The sequence below is a fragment of the Porites lutea genome, chromosome 8 (assembly GCF_958299795.1).
Source record: "Porites lutea chromosome 8, jaPorLute2.1, whole genome shotgun sequence".
NCBI lineage: Eukaryota > Metazoa > Cnidaria > Anthozoa > Scleractinia > Poritidae > Porites > Porites lutea.
The window spans coordinates 6,878,415-6,890,900 of record NC_133208.1 but is presented as its reverse complement, the minus strand read 5'-3'; the positions used below and the strand labels follow the sequence as shown (position 1 = coordinate 6,890,900).

Below are 12,486 nucleotides of genomic sequence, written 5' to 3'. Positions count from 1 at the left end.
ATCCACTAGCTGTTTTTATTGTTGTTGTTGTTGTTGTTTTTTTTTTGCTTAATAGAAGGCAAAAAGCTTTAGTTCAATAAAGTTAAACAGCCTTCCTAAATGCGACATTCAGGACCATATACAGATATACAAATAATAAAAGACGTCTTCTTTCTGTTGATAAGATTTAGCAAAAGAGGTTTACAGAATTAATATCACAATTATTCAAATAACTAAACAAGTGCGGAGCTTTAGTCCCATTAAAAATAACAAGGTCGCCGGCTCAATTAATCATTTCCAAGGCTTAGGGAAAGGCCGTTTTCGAAATGGTTCCATTTGAAGAACAGTACACAAGTAAATTCTTCCAAGAGGTCCTGAAACAAAATATTATCCTGTTAGATGTGTTCACTGTAAAGACAAACATAATCGTCAACAGCTGGAAACTAGTCACTATTAAAAAAGCTCCCTCACAAATGCTCCATGCTATGACATTTCAAAGGCTCAAAAACCCGAAGGAAGGGGTTGACCCTTAAAACTGATATCTACTCCGGAGGTTAGGGCACCAAATCGTATTGCCAGGAGCCCCTTTGATCTGAAAGTGGGGTACAAATTTAAACCTATGGGTCTGAGACAAAGTTAGGGTTTTATGATCGTAATTTGCTTTGTACAAAAAAAGCAACTTAAACTTTCAGTGAGTTCTTTCTATTGCTGGTTTTCACAATGACGTCATCAAATTGCAAAGTCAAAATAGTGAAGTTTTACGAATTCTTATTTACACTAGGCTAAAAAGAAACAAAAAATAAATCTTGGTACAAGTTTCCAGTCCCGTAGCATGTTTCATTTCGAAAATACATTAATTTGAACTTCAGAGTTTTCACAGTGCGTGACACCAAAATTGGAATGCTGTCTCGTTGAAAAAAAAGTCTCTCCTCTTGATTTTCAGCAGTATAACCATTTCAAGTATCAGATGATATGTTTATGTGCACGTATGCTAGTTCTCGAGTGAAAAGAAAGAGCTTTTATAGAAAAAGGGAACTGCAGATGTTTTTGTTGATTTCCGGCGGCCATATTGGTGCACCAAAACGGTGCACCAATATGGCGTCTCCGCATACAAAGCTCTACAAAGGAGCGTGAAACGTTTCGGTAAATAACTCAGAAACTGTGTGAAACTGAGACTGGGACAAATTGTTTATATATTAGTCTTTTATAACATTTTATTTTCTTGGCTTCTTCCACTGGACGGTTTCCAATGTATTTTTTTGTTGCGTGACAGTGAAAACGATCTATAGTAGTGAACCAGAGACAAAAACCATGGCTCTTTAACGAAAGTTTAGAAAACGACATTGGTTCAATTTAGGCTCTTATTTTGCTGCTTTCGTATCTGATAGAAAGGCGAACCTTATAAGACTTATAATAGCTTGCATTTTTCCTGTGTCTTACTATATGACCGTCTCAATAAAACAAGGTGCACATTTCGTCAAATTGGCATTTTCATTGTCTTGCAGGTGAACCTATTGAGAAGTATAAATTCTTACAAATATGGTTATCAGATCACATTATAATTTTCATGATTGATGTATCTATACCAGCGATTACCTTTTAAATACGCGGAGAATGTTGAATCGTATTTTTGAAATTCTCTTAAAGGAACCAATCCCTTAAACACGTCATCGTTTTCCCGCCGTGACATGCGTTCCTTGAGTTGCATGACCAGCAGTTTCCAGCCATCACCTCTGTTCAGTTGTTGAGCGATATTCTGGAACGTGTTTCTGCGGACACAGTTCTCGAGGTACTTTTGCTCGTCTTTGATTCCTCGGGACTTACCTTTATGACGAATAACAATAAAAAAAAGAACCAGCATTTATAAATGAATGAATGAATGAAGAATGGAAGGAAGGAAGGAAAGAAGGAAGGAAGGAAGGTAGGAAGGAAGGAAGGAAGGAAGGAATAATCCAATGAATGAATGAATGAATGGATAATCGAATGAATTAATGTTACTCATCCAATCTGATGAATTGGAATCCTCACTACAGTGAATTTACCGTGAATTTACCTCTTGTGTATTTTACGAAAATTTGACATACCAATTTTGTAATTGACGATGAGGAATTTTCGGACCAAAGTTAAATCATAGTTTGTCGCTCAATATGTTAACGGGATACCGTAAAATTCCGAAAATAAGCCCCTCCAAATATAAGCCCCCCAAACTCGTGACGCAAAAAACCGTCCGTTAAATCGCCCCTCTGAATATAAGCCCCCTAGGGGGGCTTGTACTTGGAAGTTGCCCTCAAATACAAAGCAAAACAAAGCAAAAACGGTAAGGCTATAAGGCTAGCCTAATCGGTTTTGAAACGCGAATTCCCCTCCGTAGATAAGCCCCTCCAAAAATAAGCCCTAAAAAAGGGCCTTTGAAAAATATAAGCACCGGGGCTTTGTTTTCGGAATTTTACGGTAACACAGATAACCTACCGACTAGAAGATTAACGCAGGTTACCCTTCTTTTGTACACGGCAACATGAATAGCTGATCTTCCTGAAGGCATTTTACGACAAGCATCAATGCCGAGACCCATTAGCCGAGACACGACTTTGGCATGACCTCGGTGAGAGGCGATGAACAGGGCAACATAACCACGCTCATTGAAGAATATTTGCCTAAACCAGCCACGCCCCGGCATTACTTGCCTGATGCCTGAGGCCATTACACCTGTGAATACAATCACTCAATGATAAATACTGGCAACAAGATGTTAAATGCATACATTTCTTTACTGCAGTGAAATAGGGACCTGCTATACTATAAGAATATACATTTTTTTCTCACCAATAAACAATAGCTTTTAAAATCCAAATATATGAATCAAAGTGAATGATGTTTTATTATCGTGTAATATTATTACAAAACTACAATCATTCAGAAGGGCTGAGGAACACTTGAACAATTTAATTAATGGTGGGTACGTTAAGCTCTGTGTCATCCAAAAGCTTACTTACTTAAAGGAGAGTCCTGTTCAAACTTGAATGTGCAAGAACAAGGACAACCGGTTACCTATCATGTTCTTGTGTTTGTGGAAAGTCACCTTGCCTCGTATACAAAATATTCTATTTTTAAGAAGCAGATGTAGGCCTTCATCGACAAATGAAAAAGTACCATTATAAGTTTCTTCCACTGTCCTGTAGTTTTTTCAAAAGTTTTCATCAGTTTTTTTAAAGAACAGCTAACATACATCTAATATTTTATGCTATGACATCCCATATGCATAATATATCCTCACATATGACTTTTTATGAAAAGATCAGATAATACAATATAGTATATAGTATATAAATGTATAAAAAATATGTTGATAAAACTATATCGAAGACAAATATCACGATGTTTCAGCTGTCATGTGCAATAATTTGTATCCAGTGACAAGTTTACATATTATGCTGAGGCCAGCCATGTCCATTCCAATAGCCATAATAAAACTCAAATATAATCATTTCCTTATGAAAAAAATATTTCACGTCAAATTGTTTATCCTTGTCAATAATGGCTTCCACTCGTTTCCCCCCTTTCAATCTTCTTTTCAGAAAACTTCCTCGGCCAGTACTCTTATCAGTTAAATCAGAAAACAGTTTTCTGACTTCTTTCTGTGAAGTAAAGGTAAACACACAATTTGTTTGTGTTTTCATGCTAATCTCACCAAGGCTTGTCCGAGAAACAGTCGCTTCCACCATATCAAAAAGTTCCTTCGGAAGCTTTTCTTTCACGATTACTTTCCAAGGGTGTTTTACAGAACATCCAGGCGTCATCCGTCGCTTGAATTGCTTCACCCAGCCCAAAGCCTGCCTTTGTAACATAGGGTATAATTCTCCGACCTTGTGCCTGAATTCTTCGGGCCTCTCAAAATGACGAAACGAAATTGGCCGAAGCAAAGACCTAACCTCCTCCAAGGCACTTTGCACTTTCCTTTTGTCAATTCCATCGTCCACCAGCTCCGCTTCAGCGGTAGCTAGAGCACCTCGAACTGTATTCATAAAAACGTTACATGCGTCCGCCATTTTTTTTGCTGATGGTGACACCACGTATCTACCGCTCGGTTGGTGTCAACCGCTGACACTTTACCTTGGCTTTCTAGTGACCAATTTGAGGATTAAAAAAACAACAACAACAACAAACCAACCAAAGAAATAAACAAGCAGAAACATAAAGCAAGATAAAAACAAAACAAAAAAACAACAAGAACAACATCAACAACAAAATGACCAAATAGCAAATGCTGAGTTAAATTTTCAACAGTGTTCATTTCTCTCGGAATTTTATAACTAGCAGTTTTTCTTTCTTTATGTTCTTTTGGCATCCTATATACACCGATAAAATTTTTCAGATGGCAGATCCAAGATGGCCGATGAATCCAGTTTCTACTTAACAACAACGACGTCATCATGACACTGACTATTTCTGAGAATTTCTCTTTTTATGCATGGCTACTTCAGGAGAATGTTGACAAAATTGACTCTCCCAATAAATTCAATGAGACGACGTCTTAACGACGTTAAATTACGTCTTTATGCCAATCAGGTTGCATGGAGCACAGATGGCCCAAGCTCAGTATGAGAATACGTGTTGTGTCTTATTGCATGATCCTAAAATTGGCCGTGAAGATAAAGGATTTGATGAGAATTCATGAAAAAGGTAATATATTCAAAAGATACTCGCTAGAATTTTCAATAAAATACAATTTGCCAGGAGCTCGCCTATTTTACTTTGCTCAATTGTTTTTGCTTCTTGCGCGGTTATTTCCCTGATCCGTTGCGATTTAAGCGATTTCCTTTAACTAGGGGTTAAAAGAATGCCGAAAATTCCTGATAACTTTAGTCTTTTAACTAGAAATAAATAATAATAATAATAATAATAATAATGATGATGATGATGATCGTGATGATGATGATGATGATGATAATGATAGTGAACAAGATAATGAAAATAAATTTGTAAGGATCTCTGTTTAATCTCTTTGATACAATAGCACAAAGGCTAAATACCTTAAGCAAATGGCTTAAGAGGTCAAGAATCCGGACTGGAAGAAAGAAAAAAAAACAGTAGGCCTGTTACGAAGATGCACCGCGACAGAATCTATTTCATTGATCTCTGAATAGTATACTTCGGTGTTGAAGAGGATTGTACCTATTATTCGACTGTAATACATACCTTTGAGGTCACCATGATATGAAGCTTGAATTAAAGATATCCACTGTGGCCAAAACTTCATTCTGAATGTGGAATTAGGTACTACGTGAAAGAAGGATAATCTCCTGTTGTCTTCCATATCAAGATCATCAAAGTACGTAAGGCGCTGTAGGTGTCTTTAAAAAAAATGAAACGAAAGAAAAATTAAGATTAATTAGTGACTCGGCAAAGATAAAGGAAAGAAAAAAAAGAAAAGAAGAGGTTACATATTTTATTTGTTGTGGGTATTTTGAGGAGTCATTTCTGTCCAAGTTTCCAACCAAAGTTTAAAATAATTAAAATATTCTTTCGCTCTGCTATATGTATAAACAAATCCTCTTATTACGTAAACAAATTAAACTTCTTAATTAATGCAAAACTTATGTCTAACTGCAGTTACGCTGGTCAGAGCAAAATACACTTTTCATTAAAACTGCCCCCGTGGTATAGATGGAATGAAAACGAGACATATATAGACAAGATCATTCTCTCTTGACAAGAGATAATAAAATCTTGTTGTTGTTTTGTTTTTCCTGTGTTCTTATTTTGTTGTTGTTGTTTTAGTCTTATTTTTTGTATTACAATGTTATTGCAATAGTGTATATGAACGTAATCCCCTTTTTGCACTGCGCATAACATTGCGACTTCACTGAAGGTGGCGGTGATTCTCACTCTTCGCCTAAAGTGATTTTGATAACTCTACCAGGCCGGCTAAAGGTGTTTGTCTCGAAACTCGCAACACCTCCCCCAAGGGAGCTAGAGTTAATAGGGACCTTAAGATCCGAGGACGACGACGGCAGGGAAAACGTCGCTGGAAAAGTGAATTCGCGTTCTTTCAATCGGCATCGCGATTACTCCAAGTCACTAACTTTGTCAAATGTAGGCGAACCCTCCTAAAGTTGAATTCCTAAGAACCATATCCAAGTTCAGAAAGAGAGAGGAAATTTCGTAGTCGCTTGTGTGCTTCCTCTGTACACCGTGAAATTAGGCATTTCCACGTCGTAGTCGTCCAGTGACGGCACAGAAATGTACAAAAAAGCGTGATGCACGTGCAAAATTGTTGTTTTGCTAACTAAACCTATTGCTTTTGTGGCGTTCCCGTTCCCGTCGCCGTCGTCGGATCTTAAGGTCCCAAATAGTAATTTAAGCCAGGTCGTGAACAACGGAGATATAAACTGTTATCATTTCTCTCTAGACGCTAACACTGGGTATTGGTTTGTTTGTTTTTAATTCTTTTTTCTTTTTTTAAATTTTATTTTAAAGAAACTGGAACATACGAATTATTGCCAACCAGGGCTATCCTAACTTTAATCGTCAGTCACCTGAGGGTAGGCCTTCTCTCTGATTAAAACGTTTTGCTAAATCTTCCTTTAAACTGAGCCAATCCATTCGTCCTTATGCTGACGATACAGACTTACAATGGCAAATAACAACGAATACCAATGTTGCTAATTCTGCTGGTGAAGTCCGAATCGCTTGAAACATTAACTTCCTTTTTGTATAGTATTTACCTTATATTTGCGAAAACCGTACCTTGGGATTCCTGTAACAAGCTCCACGCGATCTTTTAAGGCCAAAATGCTCATCGAGGTAACAACATCAGCTATTTTCACTGTTTCATCGAAGGGTAGAATAATCTTGACAGTAAAAGGACGGTTTCTCGCTGGAGAAACTTGGCGCCCCATCGTCAGTTTAAACTGTTATGTTACAGTGGACTTTTATGACTGATTGTTGACATCAAAGAAACTTCTGTGCGCGCGCTTATATTTTAACGCCAGAAACCTTGCAGACCTTATTTGGCTTCTAATATCATGAGTGAAAAATTACTCCTTAATTTTGTTGTCACATTTCAGCGTTAATTCATAATTTCACGTGTCAAACTATCGAAATCTCAGGAAACTCTTTTTAACAATAATAGCTAGCAATATCTTGGCGATCAAATTAAATAAAAAACGAAATGAAACAAACCTCAAAATCTCAGGAAGCTTAGTAGAATTGGACAGTTTTTTTTTTCAGAAATTTACTTTCTCGAGCTTTAGAATTTTCTGGGCAATTACGCCATATTTGCTCTTTCGAACAGTTGTTTATTTATTCATTTATTTTATTTTTTTTGCTTATTTAAGCCTGGTATAGTGCCCCTGCAGTATCGACGCACAGTGACAATCACAATTAAGATCAGAAAACGAACGGATTAATATTTGCAAAAAATCATCTCACAACTAACATAGAAATTCAATTTTGCTATCAGTTGTGACGTCATTTTCCTTCCAAAAACCGTCAAAACTGAAAAACAAAAAACACAGGATTTTTAAGAATACAAAGTTTTTCTGCCATCCTGCTTAGTTTGAGCTCAAACGAATAAAAAATGCAAAAGTTTTTGCGTCCTATGTGCCCACCGTGATAAGATTATTTTAGAGAGTGTGTAGTTGACACCACACTCAAACTCATCCCTTTTGCCTGACATGCGTTGCAGAAGAAGTACCCAATAAACTAAAAGTGAAGCGATAAGAGCTCTTAAAAACAATCATCCTTATATTAAACAGCTTCGAGAGCCTGTTTATCGTTATTTATCGAAAAAGTTTTAGAATGGTATTTTCCCATTCATGTTGAAATCCCACCAACTGTAGTATGCAATATTGATGTATAGGTGGTTTTCACGTTACGTCATCGCAGCCATGCTGATGGACGGTAAAAGATTGCTCATTAGCTCGTTTTGTTTGTCCACCAGCATTTGTTCATTTCACCATTGTTATTTGTGTCTCCGAGACTGCATGAAAATCACCTATACATGCAGAATTCTGATCTTAAGCTAAACGCGCTTATTCATAATTAATAATTATAATAAACAGTTCAAGTAATTAGGCGACATTAAATTATTGTAGCAAGAAAAGCATAATTCATTTGCTCTCAGCCATTCACAAAAAAAGTATGAATAGAGAGCTTTTTTCTGAGACGAGGACGACTACGAGTACGAGATTTTCTCAATTCTGAATATTTCTCGCGAGTAAACCAGCGTCATTTTGGCGGGAAAACGTGATAGCCGTCGCAATTCTACTACGAGTTTTAGCTAGAATGTCGTAGTGGCGGCAGGAAGTTATAAAATGTAACAACAAAAATTAGGGGTTGCCTTCTCGTACCTCGAACGCAATTAAGCTATACATTATAAGTTTATGGAAGCACAATAACGCAAACACATTTATTTTGTAATTCCCCTTTAGCTCAGTGCAGTTTAAAAATCCAAATATGTTACAAACTATTCGATTTAATTTCTTCGGCATATTGTTGTATAACGACAACACATTAAAATAATTATATCAATACATATTATATCATAATCTTAAAAGATAGAAAGTTCATTTCACCCGAAATCAATCTCTGTTTAAAAGGTACTCAACTAGTATAATCTGCCCAACCTACTTCACGGCACATAACTATTTGCCTTGCAAACAAGTCCCAAATAAAAATTCATAATATTTTTACACTGATTCAATATTTCTAACGTTCGAAATTCAAATAAGGGAGTAAGAACAACATAATCTGATTGTTACTATTTTGTGTGATCTTTCTATTTTTACAAAATGTCAAACTAAAACCCACACACACAAAACATCTTCTAGACCTTCACTTCAATCTCCATCTAGGAGATTCATTTCAAGAAATTGATGCTATTTACAAGCAGAGGGGAGGCGATTTTTCCATTCACAATCGACCAAGCGCTATTTATAGAGAAACTATGAAATAGGTTGGTATATCCAGAAAGAAAGTCAAGCTGAAAATCTGCACTTGTCAAATTAAATTGAGCCTGTCAGTGCAAATTGGTAGGGGTATGTATGCTCTGATGGCTCCATATAAATCCTTCTAAACTAGACCTGAATTGTTTGACGTTACGATCCAAACCAATTTTGGAAGGATTTTTAGGGAATAATAAGAGCATAAAATTGCTGATACCTCGCTGATTATCTACACTATAACGGTGATTTTTTTCGGCTATGGGCTTTTTCAATTGTATTGTTTCTGGATATGCCAACTTAACCAATAGTTTCAAAAATTTGAATTTTTGTGACGTCGCACTTCTTTCAATATATTGTTGTACATTGGTCCATATTTTATAATATTTATTCACTTGGAATTTCTGCTGGGGTTTAAGTATTCATAAACCACTTGTCTCTTTTTGTTTCTGTCCAATATGGTCAGGGCGATGCACTTCAAGTCATCAAGGAATCTGCAAATTAAATAGCGAAAACTGAATGGTGATCTTTTAGGCTGGATGTTTAGGCATCATATTTGGAGCCTTATAGTTCTATGATTGAATCAAGCAGCAGTTGTCGGCCTCACAAGGAGCAAAATAAAAAATAAAAAGGAAATATCCACCCCCGGTGGGATTCGAACCCACAACCTTTGAATTAGAAGTCCAATGCGCTAGTCCATTGCGCCACGGGGGCAACGCACGCTTATTTCTGCCAATTTACAACGGAAAGGAGTACAGAAAAGATGGGTTTTCTGGTAATTGGATGAATGCCCCAAAACTAACAATTTAAACCTAAGCCAGCATATTGTCTAATTACCTGGAAATTGCCTTCTTAGCGACAGGGTCATGCTGGTATTGAGCGTGAAAGTCTGCTAAGCCATTAGCGTGCCTCTCTGAGAGGAGCTTGTTAATGACTATGATGTCAACGCAAATGTTTTTGGGAGGAAGGCACACCAACAGGTCCTTTTCCTCACGCCATTTCTACAAAACAGAAAAAATCTTAATTTATGTATCTCGCTTTCGGCCAATCTAAAGCTGTGTGTATGTACTATGTTCCTTCACACCCATTGCGAACACCTCCCTGTTAGTCCCATAGATACTTACATAGAGAGTTTTTTCATTATCATTATCATTATCATTATCATTATCATTATCATTATCATTATCATCATAATCATCATCATCATCATCATTATCATTATCATTAATCTACAGGATTCATGAAAATGAAAAGAAGCGAAAATACAACTCTCGCGTCACCCCACTGGTATTCACAACGACGGGAGGGATGGCTGACGAATGCCTGAGATACCACTCAAGATTAGCCGAGCTATTATCTGCAAAAAAGCAAGAGACCTACTCCACAACAATTTCATGGGTCAGGGCGAAAGTGTCCTTTGGAATTTTGCGGAGCGCGCTCCTATGCCTAAGGGGATCAAGAACCCTGAGAAGGAGGAACTTAGATTTTAAGGACAGGGATCTAGAAATAGAGAAGGGTCAAGCAGGACTTACCTAGACTCAACAGCTATAGATGCTTTATTAATTGTCTTTATTTTATTTTTTTAATTTTTTTTAAACAGTTGAAAGAAACTTTTGAATTTTAGAAGCTGACAGTTTTTTTTTTTTGAAATGAAATGTTTTTAATTCGAATAAATTTTTCTTAGTTAAATTAACTCTTTCTAAGCTAAATTAAGTGCTTTTTAAATCGACAGGAATTGTAAATAGTGTTTTGAATGAATAGTTTTTTCTTTTTTTCAAGTGAATTAATTGTAAATAGGATTTTAATAGTTAGCATTGTTGTCAATAAAATTTTTTCATTAGTTTTATTATTATTATTATTATTGTTATTATTATTATTGTGTCAATAACAAAATGCTCGAATCTGATTGGTTGTTAACAGCCCATATTTATTACTTAATTTTGCCTACTGCAGCTCCAAAACTGTCTGATTTGACTTGTCTGGTTACCAAGATCTTATAATTGGACAGTTGAATCGCCAATGACAGTCAATGGCTTCGTGCCGTCTATCGAAGTCCGATGAACTAACCTTATCTCTAGGTGGATTCCCTATTAAAATCGCAGGATAGTTGGGAAGAAATGCATATTCATCGTACTGTGAGACATTTACTGCAGCATGCCCAACCGTGCTGGCAAATAATATGGACGTTATTGTCTGGCTCAGCTGGACAGTAGTGGAGAACTTTCCGTTGCCTGGAACACCCTATATAACATCCACTATATTAGCGTAATATAATACAAACAGGCCTGGTCGAGGAGAATATCGATCGTATGGCAATTTTAAGGGGAGCCATAGTTTTGCGAATTGTCATTTTCTCAGTTGTGTTTTGCTTGAACTAACTTGATTCTTAGTTATGCCATCACCTTGATTTAAATTGATTTTAAAGTAAAATGGAAAATATTTCATCAATTCAAAATGCGCGAGTTCAAGATGACGGATGGTTTCAGTGCCTTCCATGATAAAAGATGACGTCATTATGACATCATCGCTACTGTTAACTGCTACAATTGCTTATGTATTGGTCAATTTCTAGAGTATTTTTTTAGTATTTTTCGCTTCATGGCTATTTTAGGTAAATTTGAATTCTAAGTTCATAGCTTTAACAAAATGACGTCACAGAAAACAAACAGAAGCAGCGTCTGAGCAGTGTTAATGGTGTTTAAGGATATAAAGAACGGTTATGATCGATGTGAACCGAATTCACAACTGACAAACGCTTTGTATGCAGGCGCACACTTTTATGTATGAACATTTTTCACTGGGAAGAAGCAGTTTTTTTAATATCTAATTTAAAAAATTAATCAATATTAATTTTTTTTTTGCCCACCTTTATTCCACATCCTGGATTGCCATCCGCTACAAGTTCCAGAGCCCAGGCTTGAAGCTCGTAATCTTCCTCAAGTTTGTCCTCGGAATCTGTACGACGAAATGGAAACACGTAACTATCATAGAGTTTTCGATTCACTTGAGCGAGATAAAGTTTTTGAACTTGATTCATGATTCTCTTTATAAGAAACTCTAATTTGTACTCGGAATCTGTCGACGAAATGTAAACACGTAACTATCAGAGTGTTTTCGATTCACTTAAACGAGATAAAGTTTCTGAGCCTTCATAAGAAAATCTAATTTGTCCTCGGAACTCTGTCGACGAAATGGAAACACGTAACTATCAGTGAGAGTGTTTTCAATTCACTTGATCGAGATAAAGCTTTTGAACCTTAATTCATGATTTTTTTTATAAGAAAATCTAATTTTCACACATATCCTCAAAATCAGTTTTCTTCGAAAACATCATGAGATTATACTATGGTATTTCATCTTAATTTCGTATACCAGTTTTTACTACACATGGAATAAATGCATGGGCCAGAAACTGGAGTCCTTTTCGCGCTATTTTACCTAGCCAATCACCTTTGTCTTTCTTATTAGGCTGTATTTGTGATTAGAAATTATTAATAGTATTTATCCATAGCTAGAGCTTAATTAGAACAATGTAATCATATTAAAATCTGCACTCTACCATGAA

At 36.3% G+C, this 12,486-nt stretch overlaps 2 protein-coding genes and 1 non-coding gene across 3 annotated transcripts in view; all 3 read right to left on the bottom strand.

Annotated features, from left to right (window-relative positions):
- Positions 1–129: 129 nt before the first annotated feature.
- LOC140947109 (uncharacterized) lies at positions 130–6,903 on the bottom strand. The gene is made up of 5 exons (XM_073396189.1): positions 6,727–6,903; positions 5,176–5,330; positions 2,449–2,685; positions 1,576–1,803; positions 130–353 (listed from the first exon to the last, which is right to left on the bottom strand). The coding sequence occupies exons 1-5, from the start codon at positions 6,876–6,878 to the stop codon at positions 271–273; spliced, it is 855 nt and encodes a 284-aa protein (XP_073252290.1). The 5' UTR covers positions 6,879–6,903; the 3' UTR covers positions 130–270.
- A 2,226-nt stretch (positions 6,904–9,129) lies between these two features.
- The window catches only part of LOC140946437 (polyunsaturated fatty acid 5-lipoxygenase-like), a 17,200-nt gene continuing 13,843 nt past the window's right edge, over positions 9,130–12,486 (bottom strand). The window contains exons 12-15 of the mRNA XM_073395563.1: positions 11,788–11,876; positions 10,989–11,162; positions 9,759–9,922; positions 9,130–9,415 (exon numbers count right to left, since the gene is read on the bottom strand). Coding sequence (XP_073251664.1) covers positions 9,313–9,415; positions 9,759–9,922; positions 10,989–11,162; positions 11,788–11,876 — 530 coding nt within the window. The 3' untranslated portion in view covers positions 9,130–9,312. The remainder of the gene's footprint in view (positions 9,416–9,758; positions 9,923–10,988; positions 11,163–11,787; positions 11,877–12,486) is intronic.
- On the bottom strand, positions 9,562–9,635 carry Trnar-ucu (transfer RNA arginine (anticodon UCU)). The gene has a single exon. It is a non-coding gene; the product is annotated as a tRNA-Arg (tRNA).